This window comes from Heptranchias perlo, chromosome 41, assembly GCF_035084215.1.
Source record: "Heptranchias perlo isolate sHepPer1 chromosome 41, sHepPer1.hap1, whole genome shotgun sequence".
In the NCBI taxonomy this organism is placed as follows: domain Eukaryota; kingdom Metazoa; phylum Chordata; class Chondrichthyes; order Hexanchiformes; family Hexanchidae; genus Heptranchias; species Heptranchias perlo.
Window position 1 is genome coordinate 1542473 of NC_090365.1, and position 25549 is coordinate 1568021.

Below are 25549 nucleotides of genomic sequence, written 5' to 3' on the forward strand. Positions count from 1 at the left end.
AAAGGCACAAGACTTGCAATAATAGATGGATTAGAAATTTTGCACAAGGTTTAACTGCAAATGATTAAAATGCGTCCTTTTCAAGTAGGCGGTTTTGTTGCAGGCCTTTTGAGCTCTACAGGATACACGGATGTTTATGTGGCAGGGGTGTGAATGTTATTAAATAAGCTTCAATCCCAGCAAAAGGAATGAAAGCAACTCTGCACTTTTACCTCAGATACAGCACTTCTATTCAATTGCACATTTGCAGTTGGCCAAATAGGGAATTTTTAATCATATGCTGACTTCCATGACTTTTTAAAAAAAATAAAAATCAGTAAATGTTCCCGCCACCCACTCAAAAAGATACTAAAAAAAATTCCCTTCTTTATATATTTCCTCATTCCATCCCAAGCCTACAGACATCACTGCTGCCAATAATAACAGGTTAATATTACTCAGTAAAAGCGATCAGATAAAGTGTGTGAACTGGCTTTATACAAAAGCAAGGAAATTATGCCATACCTTTATAAATAACTGGTTAGGCCTCAGCTAGAGTCGTGTATCCAATTCTGGGCACCACACTTTAGAAAGGATGCTAAGGCTTTAGAGAAGGTTCAGAGGAGACTGACCAGAATGGTACCAGGGATGAGGAACTTCAGTTATGTGGAGAGACGAGAGACTAGGATTGTTCTCCTTACAGCAGAGAAGGTTAAGGAGAGATTTAATAGGTGTTCAAAATTTTGATAGTTTCTCCTTATCAATTCTGTTTCCACTGGCAGGAGAGTCGGTAACTAGACGACACAGATTTAAGATAACTGGCGAAAGAATCAGAGGGGAGTTGAGATTTTTTTAAGCAGCGAGTTATGATGATCTCGAATGCTCTGCCTGAAAGAGTGGTGGAAGCAGATTCAATAGTAACTGTCAATGGGGAATTAGATATAAATGTGAAAAGAACGGGGAAAGAACAAGGGGGGAGTGGGACTAATTGGATAGCTCTTTCCAAGAGCCAGCACAGCCACGATGGGCTGAATGGCCTCTTTCTGTGCTGTATGAATCCATGAACTGCTCAAAACCACAACATTCCTTACAAGTAAAATACCTAGGCTCCAATCAGCTCACTCCACCCAAGAATACCTGCAAGTTCAGAATTTGAGAGATTTTAGTATTCAAGATTTTTTTTAAAGTTTAGTTTGATTATAAACAAGAGAGGGAGCTTAGAAACTCCCACTAAGTCATTTGATCAATTACTCAGCTCTCTTCCAAAGGAGCTTTAATGTTATCTTGAAACTTCTCTGATAATATTAAATTCACATCCATACCTGTTCCAAATTACTGCCCACTGTGCAAGATCTGGTGCATGATTTTAATCACATTGGCGAGATATAAAATAAAATGTTTCTGCTGTATAGTCAAAATGTAGAGCTTCAATTCTGTGTAAACTACACATGCGCTACTGCTACATTAACTGTCCACCATACAGCCACACATCTCGTCATCAAGCAGACAGACTCATTACTGAATGGGCCAGGATGAACTCCCTCAGTGGCTTAGTGGGTAAATACAATGTTGGACGTGGTACTGAGTAATGCAGACCACAAGGTGCCAGATTCCTTGGCCTGAACTTAGTCAGCTCATCTCTGCAAGGACAGCAACAACAGTCCTACAACTGACCTCAGCACTCGGAGCTATTGATAGTCACTGCTGACAAATGCTTGTGTGGACTTCATATTAAGACAGGTCTCCGTCATGATGCCTTTCATGTTGGAATAACCTGCAGAAACTCACCATCGCGGTTCATACGTGAAAAATGGTTGCCACCAGTCTAACTGTACCCCAACACAAGTCAGAAACTGCACAAAAGAGAAAAATTGGCAAGGGGCAGGGGAAGAGTGGCCGATGGTAACTGTGCAAATATTATTTTTTTTTAAATACCACACTGCCAATCTATAGTAAAAGAAACCCGCAATGCATAACTTCAACCAAAAACATCTGCATGGTTTTGTTGCTTCAAAAACAAATCCAGTGGTTCCCAAGATTTTACAACCACCCGGGCTGCATTCTTACAGCTTGTGTCATCACAATCTCTTGCGTTTTCAGGCCTCGTAATATACTTCAACAGATGCTAGGCAAAAGAATTAAGAAACACACTAATGATGTTTCTGTTGTCTCAAGGCTTGTTTGAGATATATTTCTGGTATAATACTTTTAAATTACTCTCACTCCTACTACCACCACCAGTGACGCATGTAACCAGCAGTAACACTTCTTAGAATTATACAACTCAAAACGCTCTCCCTGGACATAACGCAAGTTTGAGAGATCAACATCTATTAATTATATTTCTAGGTGTTCTGTGCATTTCAAGTGGATTTGTATATGACTTAAAAAATTGCAACACCCTCCTCACTGGCCAGGGTTCTAGCCTACAAGAGCTGCAACTCATCCAGAACTCAAGTTATCGACATCATATCCTATACAAAGTCCTGCTCACCTATTACACCTGTCCTTGCCAACCTCAAGGGGCTCTTCATCCCTCAATGCATCAACTTCAAAACTTCATTTATAAATCCATCTCGAGGCAACCCTCCATCCCAACTCCGCAACCTCCTCCAGCCCAACACCCTCTGCTCTACAATGCATTCCTGCTCCTTCCCTGCACTCTACAACCAGTGGCAGAGTCTTCAGCTATCTTGTCCCACACACAAACTCTAAATCTATCTGCTTTGCTACATCTCTCCCCACCTTCAAAAGCCTCTTCAAAGCCCACCTCCTCTAATTTCCCTCCTAACCCAGCCTGGGTTTAACCTCCAACTATGAAGCCCCTTGATATATTACATGCATTCTATAAAGCAGCTCTCCAGTCAGATTCTGGGAGCCAAGTGTCTAAATGCCAGCTCCAGGCATTTTATGTTATTAAATATAGTCTCCTACTAGTCTATGGAAACCATAAGTGCAGCTGTATAAGTTTGCTACCAGTCTACAAAAACCACACTTAACAATATCAACTCCAGGAGCTAGCACCCAATCACCAGGATTTCAGACTTTAAAAAAATATAAACTTTTAACATTAGTAGTAATTGTTGAAAGCCTCATGACAAACTATTATACATTTAACAAAACAGGTCACAAATTAGAAAAGATATTAATATCCTGCAATATGCTGGGAAGACATCAGTCTTATTCTTTCTTCCTATCACTGTGATTAAATTACAATAGCTTCAGGGGCACAAACATTCCACCTCCACCCATAACAAGACATCAATAAAAGCAGGCAAAAAGCAGACAACAAAATGTTAGATGCAAATATTACAGTAAATCGGTCACTTGAATTGCTTCAGCCTTGTAACACACTCTCAAGGTTTGACTTAAGCAGAGATTAAGTTAGCATATGGCGCACTCCAGGAGGACAAAAGTATAAAAAATTAGCTACATTTTAATTAACCTTCCCCTTCCCCCCCACCTCAAACTTGGGAGTACAATTCCATGGGCAATGGTCACCCTCAAATACCTTGCCCGTGGTTATTCTCAATATGTGAGCCTAATGAGTGAATTTGCCCAAAAGGGTCATCTAACCCATACCTGTCCACACATGCACACTTTCCAGCAGGGGCATCTTATAAGACATATATTCCTGATCTCATAATTTTACTATCTAGGTCAATAAAGAAATATAAAAAGGTACCATTTATTCCACTGTAATCCCCTCCTTCAAAACTAACAAAATATCTATTTAATGTAGCTATCTTCTCAAAGCCGTGCTCTGAAGTCAGCACAAGCAAGGTGCTCTATCTTTTAAAGAGGGAGGTAACTCCAGGGAGAGTGGGGGGGGGAAATATTTGCCCTCAACATGTCCTAGGTAGCAGCATTTTTAAATAGTCATTATTGCATTAGTTTCTTCAATAAACAAGTGACAAACATGCTCTGGTGACATCAACCAATAGGACTCCCGCATAGTGCATTAGCTTATCTTCAGATGTTCAGGCAATTGTTAGGTTGATTGGGCGTCACCTTTCCTCCCCCAACCTAATCTGCCTCCATCAACGCTCTATTAAAATTGCATAAAACCAGTGCAATAAAGATTTGAGTAACAAAGTCAAAAGTTACTGCAACAAGCACAGTTTTGTTGTGACTTGGTCCTGCAGTATAGCCCGAGCAAATCAAAGTAAGGAATTCTGCAGTACTTGATGCTTACAGATGTCACAGCAGTGAAGCACAGCTTAAGCCTCAGATCACATTCTCTTGTATCTACCAAAAGTTCCCACAATGAATTTAACAAGAATAGATACAAGACAGGAATTAAAACAGAAACTGCTGGGAATACGAAACAGGTCAATCAGCATCTGACAAGAGAAATGGCCGATTCTAATGTTTCAGGTGTATACCTTTATCACATCAAAATTAAGGCTGGAAAGCAACAAAAGAAGAAACTTACGCAACTTCTCATGCTATACTTGTGTCTATTAAAATACATCTACATATATGTTACACATGTACTCACAGGTATTTGCTGAAGGCAATTAATAAAAGCCTGTACAAGAAGCTACCTGTACAACCACAACAGCCATCAGTAACAGATGTGAAATACATTCAATGATTCTTTCAAATAGTTACATTTCCACTTTTGTAGATCTACTGGTAAAGATACTGGTCAGTCTAGCAGACTATTGTTAATTTAAATCCTATGATTCACAAAAATAGGGACTGCCTTTAAAAATCTGGATCACGACTCAAGATGGTTTAGGGGGTGAACAAACCAACTGTTGTGGTACTGAGTCATACAATCCCAGATTCAATTTTAAGTCTATGTGGAGTTAGCTGATCTCAGTGGAGTTAGCTGATCTCAGTCATTTGGGGCACTATAAATGACATCAAGGCAGCATTTGACCGAGTGTGGCACCAAGGAGCCCTAGTAAAATTGAAGTCAATGGGACTCAGGGGGAAAACTCTCCAGTGGCTGGAGTCATACCTAGCACAAAGGAAGATGGCAGTGGTTGTTGAAGGCCAATCATCTCAGCCCCAGGACATTGCTGCAGGAGTTCCTCAGGGCAGTGTCCTAGGCCCAACCATCTTCAGCTGCTTCGTCAATGACCTTCCCTCCATCATAAGGTCAGAAATGGGGATGTTCGCTGATGACTGCACAGTGTTCAGTTCCATTCGCAACCCCTCAAATAACGAAGCAGTCCGAGCCTGCATGCAGCAAGACCTGGACAACATCCAGGCTTGGGCTCATAAGTGGCAAGTAACATTCGCGCCAGATAAGTGCCAGGCAATGACCATCTCCAACAAGAGAGAGTCTAACCACCTCCCCCTGACATTCAACGGCATTACCATCGCCGAATCCCCCACCATCAACATCCTGGGGGTCACTATTGACCAGAAACTTAACTGGACCAGCCACATAAATACTGTGGCTACGAGCGCAGGTCAGAGGCTGGGTATTCTGCGGCGAGTGACTCACCTCCTGACTCCCCAAAGCCTTTCCACCATCGACAAGGCACAAGTCAGGAGTGTGATGGAATACTCTCCACTTGCTTGGATGAGTGCAGCTCCAACAACGCTCAAGAAGCTCGACACCATCCAAGATAAAGCAACCCGCTTGATTGGCACCCCATCCACCACACTAAACATTCACTCCCTTCACCACCGGCGCACAGTGGCTGCAGTGTGTACCATCCACAGGATGCACTGCAGCAACTCGCCAAGCTTCTTCGACAGCACCTCCCAAACCCGCGACCTCTACCACCTAGAAGGACAAGAGCAGCAGGCACATGGGAACAACACCACCTGCACGTTCCCCTCCAAGTCACACACCATCCCGACTTGGAAATATATCGCCGTTCCTTCATCGTCGCTGGGTCAAAATCCTGGAACTCCCTTCCTAACAGCACTATGGGAGAACCGTCACCACACGGACTGCAGCGGTTCAAGAAGGCGGCTCACCACCACCTTCTCGAGGGCAATTAGGGATGGGCAATAAATGCTGGCCTCGCCAGCGACGCCCACATCCCGTGAACGAATAAAAAAAAAAATCTACTGTCCAGGGTAAAGGGGTGGGGGGGGGGGGGGGGGGGGGGGGGGGGAGGGGGAGGAAAAGAGAAATAATCAGATATAGCTCCCATTCCATTTGGCTAGTCAGTGACCCCCAATGGAAAGCATGCATGTAGGAACAGGATCAGGCTTGACTGTAATGTTTGCCATGGTCAAATAGTCTAGGCACACAGGTCTAGACTCTTAAATGATCAGTGTGGTCAGTAGAGTGCTGTTGGCCCCCTTTGAACTATAACTTCAGAAAAGGAGAGAAACAGCAGAGGCAAGGGAATTCAACTTCAAATCTATCTTTTGTTTTGGAATAATAAAGTGGAAAATTCATGAAATTTAATGGATTGGATTTTTAAAAATGTTTCCTCCTACTTACAATACATGAGATGGCGGAGCTACCCATCACCAAGCCACAATGTTGGGAGGAAGGGAAAGCAAAAGTTTGAAGTCCACACTGGACATATACAAATCAACCTCTCCTTCAGAAATAAAGGATTTATTCCCCTTTTGATAAGCAGCTCCACACCTACCTATGCATCAAAATTAAAGCTATGGGGCCCTCCAACTTCACTGCATTAATTTGAATTAGTAGCAGCTGTTATTTAGTGTTTTATAGCTTTTTCAGTACAGTTCAGTCAAAACAGATCCAACAACATTTTTTTCTTCTAACTATCTCCAATTTTAACCAGCTTCTCCTAAAGGTGTGACTCATGCTGGGATTCTGACATCTCACCCAAGTGGTCATTCTTCCTACATTATTGAGAGTCTAGACAGTAGGCATCTGCCAAGGAGGGCATCACAGCCAAATCCAAACCTCACTTTACCTCATATGTCCATACCTGCTCACTTTCCAGCAGGACTCATTGGATCATAGAAGGTGGCAGATGGAGTATAATTTGGGGTTATTCACTTTGGTAGGAAGAATAGAAAAACAGAATATTTTTTAAATGGTGAGAAACTATTAAATGTTGGTGTTGAGGGATTTGGGTGTCCCTGTACATGAAACACAGAAAGTTAACATGCATCAAGCAATTAGGAAGATAAGTGGTATGTTAACCTTTATTGCAAGGGGGTTGGAGTACAAGAGCAAGAAAGTCTTGCTGCAATTGTACAGGGCTTTGGTGAGACCACAACTGAAGTACTGTGTACAGTTTTGGTCTCCTTACCTAAGGAAGGATGTACTTACCTTAGAGGCGGTGGAACAAAGGTTCACTAGATTGATTCCTGGGATGAGAGGTTTGTCCTATGAGGAGAGATTGAGTAGAATGGGCCTATTCTCTCTGGAGTTTAGAAGAAGAGGTGATCTCATTGAAACGTACAAGATTCTGAGAGGGCTTGACAGGGTAGATGCTGAGAGGCTGTTTCCCCTGGCTGGAGAGTCTAGAACTAGGGGGCATTGTCTCAGGATAAGGGGTCGGCCATTTAGGACCAAGATGAGGAGAAATTTCTTCACTCAGTGGTTTGCGAATCTTTGGAATTCTCTACCCGAGGGCTGAGGATGCTCAGTCATTGAGTATATTCAAAGCTGAGAGCAATAGATTTCTGGACTCTAGGGGAATCAAGGGATTATGGGGATCGGGAAGGAAAGTGGAGTTGAGGTCGACGGTCAGCCATGATCTTACTGAATGGCGGAGCAGGCTCGCGGGATCATGTGGCCTACTCCTGCTCCTATTTCTTATGTTCTTATGAGCAGCAGCAGGAACTCTGGCTGAATTTTCCCTGAGCCCATGGGTGCTGATGCCAATTGCAGCACCCCTTCCATCACCCAAGCATAGAGCAGTTAAGTCAGCAGAGAGCAGGAATTGAGCCTGGTACCCTCCTGGTCTGGGCGATACACTGCTCTAGCTCAGACATCAGAGCATATATCCTAAAATCAATAACTGAAGAAACTCACTCTGTATGTCCGTGTTCCAGATTCAAACAGATGACTTAGTAAAAGATAACTTCTAGATAACAGAACCTGCATTCCACACACCCTGATAATGGAAAAAATGTTCTAATTTACTTGAATATCTAAACAATAAAACACTGCTGTAATGGATAAATTACTCACTCATGTGGAAACATCCCACGTACAAATCTTTCATTCATTTACCAAGAAGCTTCCATGACACAACATCACAGATCAATGAAAACGTTGCCTCTCATAAAACACCTACTTAATCTGTCTACTCTGAATATACCATAATTATTCAAGGTACTGATTTGACCAGAGGAGGGGAAAGAAGAGGGAAAAGATGAGAGCAAGTATTTGAATTTTTAATACACCTCCCCATGGCCTTGTGGGTGAATACACGGCTTGTTATAGTAAATAAAGATTTGAAAAATCTGCATTTATATATTGCATCTCAAAAGTTTTTCACGTACAATGAATTATTTTAAAATTAAGTGATTCTTGTTATGCAAGCCATTTTGCCCTTAGCAAGATTCCACAGCTTTGAGGCGAATGACAAATGCGTCCATTTTTGGTGGTGGCAGTGGTTGCTGGAGGAATGTTCACCAGGATAGAGAAGAACTTCCCTGCTCCTCTTCAAATAGTGCCATGGGATTTTTAATGTCCATATGAACAGGGAGGCCATGGCTACCACACAATCAGTTAAATACCTGCTTTGTGAAACTTAGGCTTTTCTGATTAAATAGTACTCAGAAATTCCCATTTGTCTGATACGCTTTTATTCAGAAATTGCCCGTACTAACTCATTGTATTGTGTTGCAATCTCGTCTTGAAAGTTCAAAGGGATGATCTAGACCTAGAGTAACATATTAATAGTTTCAAAATGGTTACTGGTACTGGAGCAGTAGTGCAGACATTCCTTCATCAAGTACTCAGCTTTTGTAAGGCAATCGTGAAAAATGCAATAGGCTGTAAAACCAAGTTATTGCTATATACCATCCTGGCTCTTAGCCACCTCACCACTTAAGATTCCTTTCTCTTGCTGCATAACTGTCTCACCCCCGCATCACCCCCCGCCTTTCCCCCACAAAGTCTGGCTCAAGAACGAGGTCTCCATCGCCCCAATTATAGGAACAAAAATAAGTGATTTATACATTATACATAACATGCTAACATAACATATTGTTCCTACCTTACAGCAACTAAACTGTGGTAGTTATTTCAGGTACACCGACTGTGGAAATTCAAGTGACCTTTAGGTACATCTTAGTCAACTCAAAGAAACAAAGACTTGCATTTATACAGCGCCTTTCACGACCTCAGGATGTCCCAAAGCACTTCACAGCCAATGACGTACTTTGGAAGTGCAGTCACTGTTGTAATGTCGGAAAGGTTTGGCAAGCTCTGATTTTCCAGCTACTATCTGAGAATATGGGGGAGGTGGGTTGCGAAAGTGAAAGAATCTTCAGAGTAAATGGTTACAGAATAAAGTGGACATCATTTACAAGCTTCAATCTTTTTCTGAAGAGCAAAGCATATGTACCATTACGTATCTTTTCATATCTGTGGCACTGTATTAAGCAGAGGTTTGCAACACAGCAAAGAATGTTTAAATGACAAGAATGAAGAGTATTATTGTTAAACGGTTTATAAATAGTTCAAGGGGATCTCACACTGTAGAGAACATTGGCATGCTGGACCAGATTTCACACCCTAGAATTTTTGTATTTTGCAAGCCAAGGTGGGGGAAGGGGGGGCAAGAGAAAGGAGGATTTAGCAAGGTGGAAAACTTAATGCTTGAAATCGAAGGTTGGAGAAAACAAAGCTCACTTAAATCAATTCTCCAAATACCAATTAGATGTCAATTTCTGCTCTCTGTACTGGTCTCAGCATAAAGGAACAAGCCTTAACTCCCCTCCCCCACTCACTGGGCAAGATTCATGTAGGGACCAATTTAGAGGCAGTACAGTGGAAACTGTCAGGGGAACTCACTGCCTGAATTAAGGAATCTTCTGTGTGGCAGGTTCACAAGGGAAAATAGCATGCAGTGTCAATTAGGATCAGGAATGTACAAAATTTACCAGGAAGAAAAATTAAGTTGTACAAATTCAAGCCATCACCATAATAAGCACAAACAAAAAAAGCCAAATGGAAGCAGAAATGTTTTTGAACACAAGAAATGTACAACCACAGGATGGCTGTGAAGATACCCCACTAAGAGGTTTTGGTAAAACAGGCAGTTCCACCCTGGTCAGCACTGAAACCAAGATGTTGACTCTGAGACTGAGTATAAAGGCAATGTGCATACATTTTGGCAGTACCACAAACTCAGTCATTAAGAAGCAACGAATTTTCTATTCAGAAAACAGAAGACAGGCACTCTTATAGAACTGAGTGAGACAGCCCTTCAAGGTCAGAAACGAATATTAAACAGTAGCATTATTATTACCAAGTTTTTAAAAATTGCCACTTTTCTTCCCAGGGGATGATTCCATAGGTACTCGGTCCTCAAACAGGTCAATCTTCAAGAGTGAGCCTAAATAACAGATACAATTGTATTCATAAGGTGCTTTTAATGTAGAAAATGAGGCGTAGATCATGCCTGTGTAATTTAGGTTAATTTTTGAGGAGGTCATGAACATGGTGGACAGAAGAGGGTCTATGGGTGTTGTCTATACAAACTTACAGAAGGCACTTGATAAGGTTCCACACAAGAGATTAGTAGCAAAAATAAAAGTGAACAAAATTCGAGGTAATCTTGTGACATGGGTTGGAAATTGGTTGATGGGAGATAGAGCAGGGATAAAGGGAATGTACCCTCGATTGGCGGCATGTGACAAGCGGTGTTCCCCAGGGATCTGCATTAACGCCTCAGCATTTCACCATATATATGAATGATTTAGATGAAGGAATAGAGTTGTAAATCCATATTTGCAGATGATACTAAGTTAAGAGGCATAGTAAGTTGTGCAGATGGGAGCAGGAAGTTACAAAGGGACACAGATTAAGAAAGTAAGCAAAATTGTGGCAGGTGGATATCAGTGTGGAGAAGTGTGAGGTAATCCACTTCGGATCCAAGAAAGATAAATCTGAATATTTCCGTAATAGGAAAAGATTAGGAAATGTGGAGGATGAAACAGATTTGCATGTCCAGGTACGGTTATGCTTCAGTTGTACAGACCTGTGGACAGACTCCATCTGGAGTTCTGTGTTCAGCTTTGGGCACCGCACCTAGGAGGGGGTACAGCGCAGAATGATGCCGGGTCTTAAATGGTTAAATTACGAGGACAGGCCGCATAAACTTGGCTTGTACCCCCTTGAGTTTAGAAGGTTGAGGGATGATCTAATTGTGGATTGTAAAGGGATTCCATAGGGTACATACAGAAAAACTATTTCCTCTGCTGTGGGAATCCAGAACAAGGGGGCACAACCTTAAAATTAGAGCCAAGCCATTCAGGACTGAAATCAGGAAGCACATTTTCCAAAGGGTAGTGGAAATCTGAAGTCCTCATCCCCAAAAGTCGGTTGATGTCTGGTCAACTGAATTGTCAAGATGGAGATCGCCAGATTTTTTTTATTAGGTAAAGGTATCAAGGAAGATAGATCAAATGTGGGTAAATGGAGTTGAGATGCAGGTCAGCCACAATTAGATTAAATGGCAGAACGGCTTGAAGTTCTCAATGACCTACTGCTTCTATGTTTTCAAAGAGTCTCACTGCCACCAGCCCTGAAGAGCAGGACAGGTCAACTGATGACATGTTATCTAAGTCTTGCACTCTCATGATTTTAACAAACTCTGTTTAGCCTTTAAAAAGGACATAAATTAAAATTTCAGCATCTCTAGATCATATTCCAGGCTACAGAAAATTCACCTAGATTACACAGGCATGATCTACGCTTCATTTTCTACATTAAAAGTACCTTATGAATGCAATTGTATCTATATTTTGGCTCACACTTGAAGATTGACCTGCTTGAGGACCTGGTACCTATGGAATCATCCCCTAGGGAGAAAAATGGCAATTTTTTAAAACTTGGCTGCATGAAACGGCTATTAGTAGTCGTCAGTCACCAGATTGTAAGGGTGGAATCACTCAACAACAGACAAGTGGATCAACATTGGCTGTGACACACTCGACTCTTAGTCAGAAGGTTGTGGGTTCAAGTTCTACTCCAGGGACTTCAGCACAAAATCTAAGCTGACGCTCCCAGTGCAGTACTGAGCGAGTGCTACACTGTAGGAGGTGCCGACTTTCAGATGAGACGTTAAACTGTGGCCTCGTCTGCCCTCTCAGGTGGACGTAAAAGATCCCATGACATTATTTCAAGAGCAGCTATTCTCCCCGGCATCCTGGCCAATATTTATCACTCAACTAACATTACTAAACAAGATTAGCTGGTCATTATCACATTGCTGTTTGTGGGAGCTTGCTGTATGCAAATTGGCTATTGTGTTTCCAACATTACAACAGTGACTACACTTCAAAAGTACTTAAGTGGCTGTAAATCGCTTTGGGACGTCCTGAGGTCGTAAAAGGCGCTATATAAATGCAAGTCTTTTTTTAATTGAATTTGATGTTAGGTTTGAGAGGGAGAAGGGAGAGTCACAAATCAGGGTTTTAAATTTAAGGCAAGAAAGACACATCGGAATATTTTCGTAATGGCGTGACCAGGAACTGTGGAGGAGGAAAGCGATTTGGGTGTCCAGGTGCACAAATCATTAAAAGAGTGCGCACAGGCACAAAAAGTAATCAGAAAGGCTAAAGGAATATTGGCCTTTATCTCAAAGGAGGATAGAATACAAAAAGTAGGAAGTTATGCTACAGCTGTACAGAGCCATGGTCAGACCCCATCTGGAGTACTGTATTCAGTTTTGAGCACCACACCTCAGGAAGGCTTTGGAGGGGTTCAGTTCAGATTCACCAGAACGATACTGGGGCTTAAAGGGTTAAATTATTAGGACGGGTCGCATAAATTTGTCGTGCCCTTTTTAGACAGTTGAGGGATGATCTAATTGAGGTCTTAAAATGATAAAGGGATTTGATGGGGAGAATAGATGCAGAGAAGCTATTTCCTCTGTTGGGGGATTCTAGAACAAGGGGGCATAATATTAAAATTAGAGCTCGGCCATTCAGGAATTAAATCAGCAAGTAAAGGGTAGTGGAAATCTGGAACTTTCCCCCAAAAGACTGTGGATGCCAGGTCAATTAAAATTTCAAGACTGTGATTGCTAGTTTTTTTTTATTATTAGGTAAGGGTATCAAGGGAAACGGATCAAATGTGGGTAAATGGAATTGAGGTACGGATCAGCCATGACCTTAGTGAATGGCAGAATGGCCTACTCCTGTTCCCAAGAAAACAATTATGCAGTACGTTTTTGGGAGAGGGCAGGAAGGAGAAAAATCAAGGATGTAAGCCATATTGCAGGACAATGCCAAGGCTGAAGAGTATAGGAGCCAAAGCAAAATAGATCGAGGACTCGCTAAGTACACCAAGCTCAGGTCTTAAAAGCCCGTACACTATAGGAGACAGTGAACACTGAAGGAAAAGAGTGACGAGTTAAACAGTTCAGAGCCAACACATAAGCATGTAACCATCCTTGTGATTACTTTGTCTGAACTGATCTAGGGCACTATAGGAAAGGATCTGACCGAAACCATTGAGGGCCAATAACTTTCTTTTTTTTTAAAAAACTCTGGAAAGAGCTTTTCTATTGATTATGGGGTGTACGAGAGTTGCTAGCTTCTGTGCAACCAGTGGTATGGGTATTTCTGGCTGCCAGCTTTAGTGAATCTGGGCAGTTTGCTTTGAGATTGCCTCTAGCTGCACAGATGCCATGCGTCAAGGGCTGGCAGCACTAACACATCAAATCACAATTAAAAAGTAACTGTAGTTTCTGAATGATTTAAAAACAATGAGCAAAAAATACATTAATTGCAGTGTTTTCAATTACACATTTTATTTCCTATTAACTCACTGACAACTTGACAAATAACTCCCAAACCCCAACTGACACTGTTCTTAAAATCAACCATCACGATGCTTACACAAGAGTAGCTCAGGGTTGATGCACTCCTGATTTTCCTTGCCCTTCCAGTTAAATACTTTCCTTTCCTCCCTTGTGCCTCTTCCTTGTATGGCTTAAATCAATCAAATTGCATGCAGAAACACACTACTCCATGCCACACTTGGCTCAGTTGATGGCTCTCTCGCCTCTGGGGGAGATGATTGTGAGTTCGAGCTCCGCACCAGCACTCACGTGCACAGTCTAGGTTGGCACTCCAGTGCAGTATTGAAAGCCTGCTGCATTGTTAGAGTAACCTTCAAATGAGATCACGTTCATATGTTTTGAATAACTACATATACTGCTTGTCACCTTTCCAGATCTAGAATAGGAAAGACAAGGCACCACATACCTTGAAGAAAATGTCATTTTTTTCCCCCAAGATTAAGTTCCCTCGCAATTGGTTGAATATTTTTTCCTCCTCGGTAGTTTTCCCCACTAATTGTCTTCCCTCCTCTCAAGAAGAGGGTGACTCGCTCGGGTATTGCTTCACAAGCATCCTACAGCAACTCGCTCAACTGGCCATTCTTCAGCTGGGTGCCTCAGCAAGTTTCATTCAATCACTGTAGTTTACAGTCAAGCCCAATCTTATCACAGCCAAGCCTGATCCAGTCCTCTCCTCAAATTTACACAAACACTTTACAGCAGATGTTGCTGAATATTGATCTGAGACGAGAATGTTGGTATGCATTTCCTTTTGTTGTAAGAATAATAAGGAGAATTGTAGCACCCCAACTGTCATGGTCAAGATCAATCAACACAGCACAGCCCAAAGATTGAACCTAGGACCTTCCTGGTCTGTATGTTTCAGTACTACACTATATACCCATTAGGCATAGCAGCAGTCTAAAATTATGTTGTCAATAAGAAAAAAGAATTTCGGCTACAGGCAGGACAACAATCAGATGGTTGGATCTCCTTCAGTACTGTCCACAGTGACATGGCAAATATAAGCAGCATTCTAAGACAAAGCTCACCAAGAATTTACACACAATCTGATGACACACATTTAGTGTCAACATTTCAAATGCTATTATTGTCTATTTCAAGTATGAAACTCCTGAATAAGATTGCAACTGCTAGCCCATTTGTCAACTTGCTAGTTGAAGTTTTGTTCTAACATAAATGCAGAAATCTTACCTCTGCACACTTTTCCTGTCGGCTTTTTCTATTACAAATTCCCAATCCGCATTATAATGGAAACTGCCTCTGAAAACTTGCTGCACTGGATTACACTCTCTCTTTCGTGGAGGTGCTGAATCGCCAATGAGGACTTGCACTGCAGATTTTGAATCAATAATAGTTTGTGGAGACCAGCAAGGAGACCATTGAAGATCCCGAGGCTTATGGATTCAGTGGGGGACGGACGAGGCTTGAAGTAATGCAGGTATAGATTTGGCGATCTGGCAGCAGTGGTGTGGTGGGGGCGAGGAAGTAGATACGGATGCTGACAATGTTTGGAAATAGAAGCAAGCGGTTTTGGTAACTGATCAGATGCAGGGACAGAAGCTGAGCTCAGGGTCAACATCATGCCAAAGTTCAGTCACAGTCATTCTCAAACCTTGATGGCAAGCATGCAACCTGCCCCCAGGGATCCATTCTGAGCAGATGGAAATGCATAACATCATGGTATGACAGGCCCTCTGATTCTCCTCCCTCCCCCCAAACCCATGGATAATATCATATCTTTCAGTTAGCCGCCCCTCCTGGATTATAAAGCAAAGATCAAGAAATCACTCGGGAGAAAACTACACATACAACAATGCACAGAGGGCAGGTCCAGCCCATCAGCAGCACATAAACATCACTTTTTCATAAAAAATATGACCTGATATTTTTTAGCATCAGTAGTCGATATGTCTTCAAATATTAATTCACTGCAATATTCTTTAGAATTTTTTTTTTAAAACTGCAGTGTGGATTTTTTGGCCTAATAGTTTATGTTCTCCAAGAATTTAACTTTAAAGGACAATAATAAACATGAATCTTTACGTAGATCAACTTCGATCTTTGAAGATTACAAATTATCTATAATTTCAGAATGGAAAGGAGCCTCTAGTAAGTGAAGAGAGTTGTTTGTGTCTGCGCAATCCCTGCTGCATAAACATTCATTAGTCTGTTTTTTTTTTGGGGGGGGGGGGGGGCGGGGGGCAGGGAGGAAAGAAAGGAGAGTTATAGATTACTGAACTAGTGGCCCAGGGGGAGTGGTGAACAGAGACACAAAAACATCTATACTTTAAAAATTAAATTTTCTCCTCTCTTTATACTGAAGGTGCCAATTCATGCAAGATATGGTTGCCACAACCCTCCAGTATGTTGCTGAAGGGGCCATTCTTGAAGCTTGAGCCTAGCCAGTGAACTTTAGCATCCTATTCATTCGGACGGCATTATAGCCAAGCCCTGGACCTCTCCTCACCCGATGTCTATACACACCCACTTTCAGTTATATAGCAATCAGGAATGGAAACTCTACCTGAATTTCCCTGTGCATCCCCCCCACTCCCCCAAAGCCAAAAGCACACCTGCTGTCATAACTAAGATTAGCTAATTCACCGCAGACAATTAATCATACCTGGGGCCTACCTGGTTATATTACTGTAGTTTTAATACTGGTATACAATATATAGAAGATTTGGCATTTTCTTGTGCCAAGAGGAGATCTGATGGAGGTGTTCTGATAAGATAAACAGTGAAAAATTATTTCCACTGGTAACTAGAGGGCATAAATTTATAAATTTATCACCAAAAAAATTTAAGGCAGGTAAGGAAATTTTTTTTCTTTTAAAATGCAGAGCCCTGTTAGGGCATGGAATGCCCTGACAGTGGTGGAAGGAGAATCTATTAATAGCTTTTAAAGGGGAAGTGGACAAATATTTGAAAAAGAAAAATTTAAAGGGGAAAGAGCAGGGGAATGGGACTAAGTGGATAGCACTTTCAAAGTGCTGACACAGAGGCAGGCAATGGGCCAATGGCCTCCTCTGCAGTCAATGTCCAGAAAGAGGGGAACAATTCATCCCGTACGTGTTAAGTAACCAGGTGTCCGTTATCCGCCATGACACCTCCTCCAGCAAAAAGTCAACTCAACAAAACCCTGTACTAATGTGGTCACTGGGTTTATTTAGCATATCAGGTAACCGAGCTTATTCTCATTTCAACTGCACAAAAATTCATGCGCCCATTGGGTTTGACCGAAATCTTAGTGTGTGGGTGGGGTACATTTTAACACAAAATTACACTTTACTAAATCCTATTAGCAACACTGCTCTAAAATGCGGGATAAGGTAGTAGGCAGACTTGAAACACCTTTATAAATGGAGCAAAACTCAATTTATGGCATCATCTCAACCCCTAACACACACCAGAGTATCCCCTCCATCCACAATATTTTGCTAAATCATGTAAAACACAGAGTTCCCCCCTTCTCAGGACTTCACTTTCATATAATTAACCAGAAATTGTCCTTTTGGATGTGCACTTCGAACATGTGCTTAATGCAATGGCTACCAAACATGTCAAGACATATTCTATGTATATGCAAAGGGGGAGGAGGAGGGTTCAGATAGAGTTTGTAGACTTAAAGTCACTGCTTAAATACAGTGTGCACCATGCTCATTAAAAGCAGATCGCACTACATCCGCAACTGTACTTTGTGTTTAATGTCAAAATACACACGCTTAGATGGTGGAGGAAGGGAAAGGAAAAGCCCACCCATTTTTTACCAATAGAATGTTTTTCCATTTTGCAGAGTGTAATATCTCTAGATTTTTAGAAAATAGGAACAGTAAATTGCCTAGAAACTTCGCATCCAAGATAACCAATAACAAATTATTCGAAACGGATTATATTTTGCATTCTTAATTCTACATAAGAATGTTTTAAAATTCCCTTTTAATGCTGGACTGCCCTGAAGCAGCAAACCTCATTCTGTAAAATGCGTTTTTAAACCTTTCTGTATGCTGTGACAGATGACTGCAATACAATTACATATGAATTATAAAAATATTGTAACAGGTTTTCAATATACAAACTGAAGATTAAAACATTTTTTTTAAATCAAAACTGCAGAAACAGTAAAAAAAGTCAGAAACAGATAGATCTTCTAAACTTTCCATACAGAATTCCACCAAATGTTAAAATTCCTTCTTGCAGGAGTAGTGTAGCCTTCATTTATTTTTTTTTTAAAAACGAACAAATTAAATTATTTCTTCAACATGTTTTGACACATGGCTCGCTCGACCATAAAATACATAAAGAAGTCCATAAAATGTTCCTCTTCTTGACTGTTCTAAAGTCCATGTCATTCGTGGACACACACACACACAAAAAAAAAGGGAAATGGTTCGGGAAATATTTCCAACAAAATAATTTTGGAGGCCAACAACAACAAAAATATATATATATTTTTTAAGCAGGCCTGGAATACAAATTAGGGCACAATGAGGAATTAAGAGAAAGATAGAAAGAGAGAGGGTGGGGGGAAAAAAATCTACTTACCTCTGCTTTCCTTCCACAAGGAATAAAAGACAAATATTTTTTTTCCTGGGGAATTTTAAATTAATGGTCAGCAGACATCTTGTTTTCTTCTGGAATCACAGGGACAGATGGGGATTTGTGTGGATTAAAGTGATTGTTTTTTTTCCCCCCCCCTCTCTCCTTTCCTTCCCCCCCACCCCACCCCCTGAAAGTCAACGACGGTGTAGAAATGGCGGATATTTCTCCAGTTCTCTTTTACCCTTCACCAACTTTTTTTTCTGCTGCTTCCCCCCCAGGAGCAGACATCGCCCATGATGCTTCTCACGCCGCTATGGAGGCGCTCTGGGCTCGGCGGTCAGGTGATTCCTCCAAGGGATTTTTTTTTCCGCTCCTTCTTCTCCTCTGTAAATTATTATCTCGACCTCGAAAAAAAAATGCACCATTCGGTAGGCCGCACCCGATTTTCACTCAAAAATGTCGATCGACAGCCGCTATCGCATCAACTAAAACATTAATTTTTTTTAAAAAAAATGTTCTGCGGTTAACTACAATAAGGAGGGTTTTTTTTTTCAGACGGCGGGTCGCCCACCTAACTTGATGAGTTCTCTGTCCCGCCCAACTCTTTGCGGTTTGACGCCTTCATTGGCCAATTGGATTGACGTTGCCAACCTCATTGGTCGTCAGGCGTGCCAATCAACTGAGCGTCCACCGAGCACTTTAGGTTGCGGTTTCCAAGGCGTGGGAGTGACAGGAAGTGGGTTCCGACCCCACCGGACCGGAAGTGTGGAGCTAGAGGGTGCTGGGAATTGTAGTTCTCTCTGTGTTGATTTTGGTAACGCTGTGTCTATTTAGTTCATTCATACTGTTCAGATCAGATACTTATTTTAATGCAATTTGCTAACTTTGTATGCAGCATGCAAACATTTAGTTCAGTGATTAGCTGTTTTAACATGGCTTGTATGGAGAAAGAAGTTAAGACCCTTAATTATCTACATGATTGCATCTCTGTTGTTTTATCTTGCAGAGTAAATCTTTTGAGATTTGTCTGGTGTGCCCAGAGGAAGTCTATTATAATATGTTTTATTGTGCTGTGCAGAGGAGTGAAGGGGGGGGGGAGAAAGACTACATTTCCCAGAGCACCTTGGGGCGAGGAGGACGGAATTGCGCAGCCGCAGTGAGGAGCTGCGGGTTTGGTCGTCAGCGGCGACCGAAGGGGAAAAAAAAGTGTCGCCTCAGAAATAAAACATTATATTAAAAATATACATAGAATTAAACATAGATTTTATAAAAGAAAATCACATACAACCCGTAAAGGAGTGTTACAATGGTAAGTGGTGATTCTTTGTATTTTTGAAAGAAATTGGATGTCGGAATGAGGCCTGAACTGAGATTAACACTGAAGGTGTTTTTAAAATATAATTAAACGAAACATGGCACTTCATTCCGTTGCTACTTAATTCTCCAAAAAGCACAGCTAACATCTGACATTTCCACTGATTGCTGTGTGTTTTTCAGCAATGAAGGTGACTATGGTTGAGAGAGAGGCCTTGTCCACTTTGCCTCGCTGAAAGTACCGTTGAGAGGGTTTTTTTTAATATTGAATTCTTTTTAAATCATATTTGCATGGAGAAATAAAACTCTTTGTGCATTTTCAAAACAGTTTATTTTTAGATGAGGAAAGAAATCCAAAAATGAAAGCAAGATGCTGGAAATACACAGCAGGTCAGCCACTTTCTATGGGCACCACAGAGTGTCTAATAGACACATGCAATAACATTATAATTTAGACTTTAAGTTTTCTGTTGGTTCTGTTGAAATGTTTCAATTCTTTAATTAGTTGTGCCTCCTTAAAATAAAGGGGCACGTGCAGAATTGTTCTTCTGTGGAATCCCGTGTTGTCTTTAGGCATCAATTTAAAAAAGGACATCTGAAAAAGACAGGTTGATGTTGAGTCTATACCTGAAACATCAGAACTGATAAGGGCTTTCGGCCTGAGAAGTTAACCTGTCTTTTCCTTTTTAAGAGGACATGTACATTTCCAGCATTTTCTGAATGGGAAAAGGTGAGCTAATATTTTGGGAGTAGGTCCTTCATCAGAACTATCATAGTCAAACTGGAAGTTGAGATGAGTCCAAGAAAAAGGGGAGGAGAGGACAATATTAAGATGTTAAAAGTTCTATTAATTGTTTTCACAAAGAAGCAACTAATGGATTTAATAGCCAAGTAACAGATTTGAAAACGCTGGAAAGGTGTATAAAGTGCTTTATAGCACACGCAGGTTACCTCAAAATGCAGGAGGTACATATACAGAAATTTGTTAGACAATGGAGTGAGTCAGACGTGGCTCCAAATGGAAGTTTTAACAGATTGTCTAACTGGAGAACCCAGCGGAACCATTGGAAGGAAGGCTAAGGTCTAAAGTTGACGAAGTTAATGCTGAGCCCAGAGGGCTGATGAATGCCTCCTAAGAGGAAGTATATATTGTTGCTGATGGTTGCAATGAGCCCAGTTGTAGGCCAAAATGTCACGGTCAGAGTGAGGGTGGAGGAGACCTAAGTGATGAGCCACATGGAGGTTGGGATCACACTTGCGGGCGAACAGGGGTATTCTGCAAAACAGCTACCCATTTGACAGTACGAGAGAAGACTGCATCGTGATCAGCCTATACGACAAACTGGATTAGAGGAGGTGTATATTGATTTCTATCTCCAGCATGATTATAATATGGCATTTTGCTTATTATAACTTCATTCCTTCTGTAATGGATGTACTGTCGTGCAGTGTAAAATAGAACCTGGAAAATTTCTGGAGCAGAGCTTTAGTAGCCTTATAGCAAGTGGGCTGTCTGTAAGAGTTGAGGGAGTGTCAAAGGTGCTTGTTCTTAACACTTTTTTTGTGCCAATTTTCTCCCACCCTACAGGCACTGACTGTTGCTGGTGTACAGTTTGACAGCACCAGGTGCCCTTTATTACCTTGCCCAAATGGTCATTCTCATGTGAGCTTGATAATGAGTGAGTGTTGGCAGACTATCCAAGGAGGATATCAGAGCAATGCTCTGAGGACCTCTATTGATGCGCACTTCTATCTGGGATCTCCAGGTAGCTTTTAGGAGCGGGAATCTTGGATAATTTCCCCCTCCCTACCCTAGGGTCACTGAAGCTAATGTCGTACCCCTATTGCCAGATCGCCTGAAATCAGCTAACTCAGCACAAACTGGAGATTGAACATGGTACTTGACTGGTCTGCCCCGCTCAACTGATCACAAGGTAAACTCAGTGAGCCATCAGGGGAGCCTCAACAGGAACTTAAAAACTTGCAGTGCTCAAGCAGAAACTCTTGGACCACCCAACGTAAGAATCATATTTTCCTATTTAACCCGATGGCTTATTAGTCAAACAGGCATGCAGAGATAGGCACTGTTACAGGTAGCTGGTACCATATTCACAAGCATTAACTACAAACAGCCTGGTGAATCAGCAACACATTTGCTTGCCACTGCCAGAATCTTAGCCTGCTTCTGCTGTAAATACAAGTTTTCACTTATTTCAGGAACAACGTTTCCTTTTCCTTCATAGTATTTTTTTTAATCAAAAATGTTATAATCCATTTTTCTCTCTCCCACCTATGTGGATTTTGAAACTGAGGAAGAAAATGGACAGCCTGCATCTACCCCGCTCCATAACCAGCTGTTGGAATTATGCAAATAATACTTTCGGATTTCAGTAAAATATTGTTTTTTCCTCCATCCGTGAGGGAAAACCTCTCCTGTGGTAGATTAACTCAGATCAGGAAGCTACATGTGGAGAGTTACTGGAATTTGTCGGAAAGGTACAGTGGTAGTCGTTAATGTAACTGTGTTCTCTGCCAGGGTGAAGAGACCTCAGCAAATGGGTTTTGTAATGTCACTTGCTGTTGGTTAGTACGTATGCTTCTTTTCTTTCCTTTCCCCCGCAATATATACGTGCACACGATTAGAATATGTACATGACTGCCTTTGAGTGACTTGCCCTCCGATTTCTCCTTGTTTCCAGGAAAGGAGGAGAGTGTCTGTCCTGTACTCTGCTCCTCCAGTTACAAATTGGGAGTGCAACAGGCTGCATTTTCTTCCAGTTGGTCTTTAAGTGGGTGTAGTAGTGCAGTGTTTGATATGCTAACATGGTCTGGTGGGGTATGAGTGTGTCAGCACAGTTTGCCTTATTGATCAGCACCTGTTCGGAAGAAGTGTAGTGTACAGTCTAGGGTCCCCCATCCTCCATACAGATGAGAAGAAATCTGAACACAGGTCAGGTATATCTGCAAGAACCCTGGAAGCAGTCACCTGCCTGTCCTCCACTAGGAAATGACATGTGGCAATGACAACATGGAAGTAAATAAAAATGTGTGCAATAAAATGTCTAACCATCTACAAATCACAGTGGATGCTGAGGTTGCCTTTTGGTGGGATGATTCAAACAGCTGGAGTGTTCGACCTTTGTATGATGGGAAGGGTGCACAATCATCATGGAACTCCTGTAAGGAGCAGAGGAAGAGGTATTCAGCAATACATGAAACTTAACACCTTTACGCAAAGGCTCAGTAAGTATCTCACAATGTGTGTTTTAGACGAATCATTTGTAACAGTCATTTAAAAGGATATTAAGTTCTGGTGGACCTGTACTTTTAAGTCCGGATGTATTTGGATTGTATATTCTCTTCACCTTAATTTCCTCTACAGTCATTCCAGAGGGGAGATGAGACATTTTGTTTGCACTGAGAGTTGTTCTGATCTGGAATGCACTGCCTGAAACGGCAGTGGAAGCAGATTCAACAGTAACTTTCAAAAGGAAATTGGATAAATACTTGAAAAGGAAACATTTGCATGGCTATGGGGAAAAGGCAGGGCAGTAGGACTAATTGGATAGCTCTTTCAAAGAGCCAGTAAAGGCACGATGGGTAGAATGGCCTCTTTCTGTGCTGTGTTTGCAGTACACGTGCTCTCATTCATACTTATAGGTGGTGGATGATCCTGGATTGCCTATGGTAATATCAGTGCCAGACATTGAAAAATCTCACAAAAGTGTCATTGAACCCTTTTTTTCCCGCTATACCTTTTCTCTTTTACCCCCCCGCCCCCCCCCCCCCCCCCCCCGCCCACTCAGTCTGACTCCTGACTCTTAAAATCTTTCCTTCCTCCCACAACTTTCAAGCTTGGCGTCACCCAGTTACTGTTACTTAATTTACCGTACTATTTTCATCCTTGTTGCTGCATGCCCTATAGACCTTGTCCCTTAAAGCTGAATTCAACAGAAGTAATATTTAGTGTACTAGCAGATCTGCTGCGATGTTGTGTATGATAAATTTGATCATAAGCTGTTTTGGAATGACAGGAGTATTATACCATGTATTATTCTGCTGCTAGGATGGAACTGTGTCTAATGTACCTTGCCCCTCGAAGGCCACAAAGTCTATTTTCTTTAAATGGCACATCCTGGGGTTAACTGCTTTTGGTGAGGGCAAGTTGCAGATTGGTAACCAATCATAAATTTCTAGCTCCAAGTCAGAAGAAACCAACATGCTTTTCTTTTTTATATATAGTTTTGACACTTCAAAATGTAACACGCACATTAGACACACAATTTTGTTAGATGTAATATATAGATAGATAGATTTTATTTGTGTAGATGAAATCATTTCAAATAAATTAGTTTGCTGTGCTCTTAAATTTCTTTTAAATTTAAGCATGGGAGCTTGAAAATTTTCAAAATCGATGCCTATTCCTCCAAGTCCTTGCAGCTTGATCAACTCCACATATCGTACTGACTTGAAATTTTTTCTAATGTGGGAAGCTGGGTTACCACATTGCATTTCACCTCTGGGCCTGGATTGGAGGCCCACTCGGTCTAATGAGATGAAAGTGTTTTTGTTCCATGCTAAAAGAGTGAGTTTCAATCAAATATTCCTAAAGGGTGCAAGCCACAAAGCCTGTACAAACTTTCAATAAATTAGCGGTCTGATTCAGCGGTATCAGAATGGGGATGCATTGGAGGTGCCTTACTGAGGTCACAGCTGATGGAGAAGATTTGGGACACTTTAATGCTGACACTGGGTTCTAAAAGTGAAAAAGCGTTACATTCACATCTCTTATATTGATGGTACAAAACGCTCACCAAAAAAATAAATGTTATCTTCTCCTTCCCAAAACACCAGAATCCAGTGCTAAATCCTTTAGTAGAATCACTCTTAATCCAACCATGGGTATCATAATGCTTTTAAGTATAAATTATTTTAAAAGTTTGAAGTAAAGTGGGATCCATTTCCAGGGTTGTGTTTTAGGATATTGTTACTTTTCCTGAGGATTTCCTAGTTTTAAACACAATTTTCCCACCCTACATTACCAACCACCAGTCTAATTAGAGCCTCAGTCAGCATTGTGTCCTGTGCCCCTGAGTTAGCAGACAGGACTTCCTGGCCAATGCCAACACTTCATGAAAACACTTGAATGGAAAGAAGAGCTGGCTTAATGCTTTTTTTAAAAATATACTTTTTAAGTATTTTCGCAGTGCAAATGTGTGTAGGCATTTTGCAAAGTAACTTCAAACATAATGCTTGGCAGTGCTGAATTAAATAATTCCGGATAACCAAATACCTTAGTTGACGACAGTTGCACAATTATTCTTTAAATAGATGCCACAGGTGTTGGTATGTTGAGTTACTCTTGCCAGAAGGAGGATTCGCAGTTTGACAGTTTGCTGAGACCAGTATATTTAGCAGAAAACTGAGCGGTCAAAATCCGAAATAAAATCAACATGGCGGGAAGGCAGAACAGGATGATCACAATCTGAAAGAGAGAGGCTGATGTTTCAGGAGGGACCCTCTTTCAGAACAAATGTATTTCATAACATTTAGCAATGGGGAAGTTGGAGTAGTATTGGTTACTGGAATTGGAGTGGCTAAATCTGAATTGCACTGATGAGAGCGAGGAAATGAAAGAATGCAAACAAGCATTCACAGTAATGAGAGAGAACAACAATGTAATTAAAGAAATGACTGCAGCATTGGGGCTTGGTTCCACTGTAATCTTGCAAGAGCTAGGCACCCTGTGATGATAAGAGAATATC

General features: G+C 41.4%; 2 protein-coding genes and 1 long non-coding RNA gene across 3 annotated transcripts in view; 1 reads left to right on the forward strand and 2 right to left on the reverse strand.

Moving 5' to 3' along the window:
- Positions 1-18609, reverse strand: part of arhgap35a (Rho GTPase activating protein 35a) — a 115587-nt gene extending 96978 nt beyond the window's left edge. Inside the window, exon 1 of the mRNA XM_067974835.1 lies at positions 18474-18609. The gene's annotated coding sequence lies outside the window, so the exon portion shown is untranslated. The remainder of the gene's footprint in view (positions 1-18473) is intronic.
- A 999-nt stretch (positions 18610-19608) lies between these two features.
- Positions 19609-25549, forward strand: part of ap2s1 (adaptor related protein complex 2 subunit sigma 1) — a 36842-nt gene continuing 30901 nt past the window's right edge. The window contains exon 1 of the mRNA XM_067974836.1: positions 19609-19779. Coding sequence (XP_067830937.1) covers positions 19777-19779 — 3 coding nt within the window. The 5' untranslated portion in view covers positions 19609-19776. The remainder of the gene's footprint in view (positions 19780-25549) is intronic.
- On the reverse strand, positions 20186-25263 carry LOC137305816 (uncharacterized). Its single transcript, XR_010958768.1, has 3 exons — positions 25078-25263; positions 22852-22961; positions 20186-20379 (listed from the first exon to the last, which is right to left on the reverse strand). It is a non-coding gene; the product is annotated as an uncharacterized lncRNA (long non-coding RNA).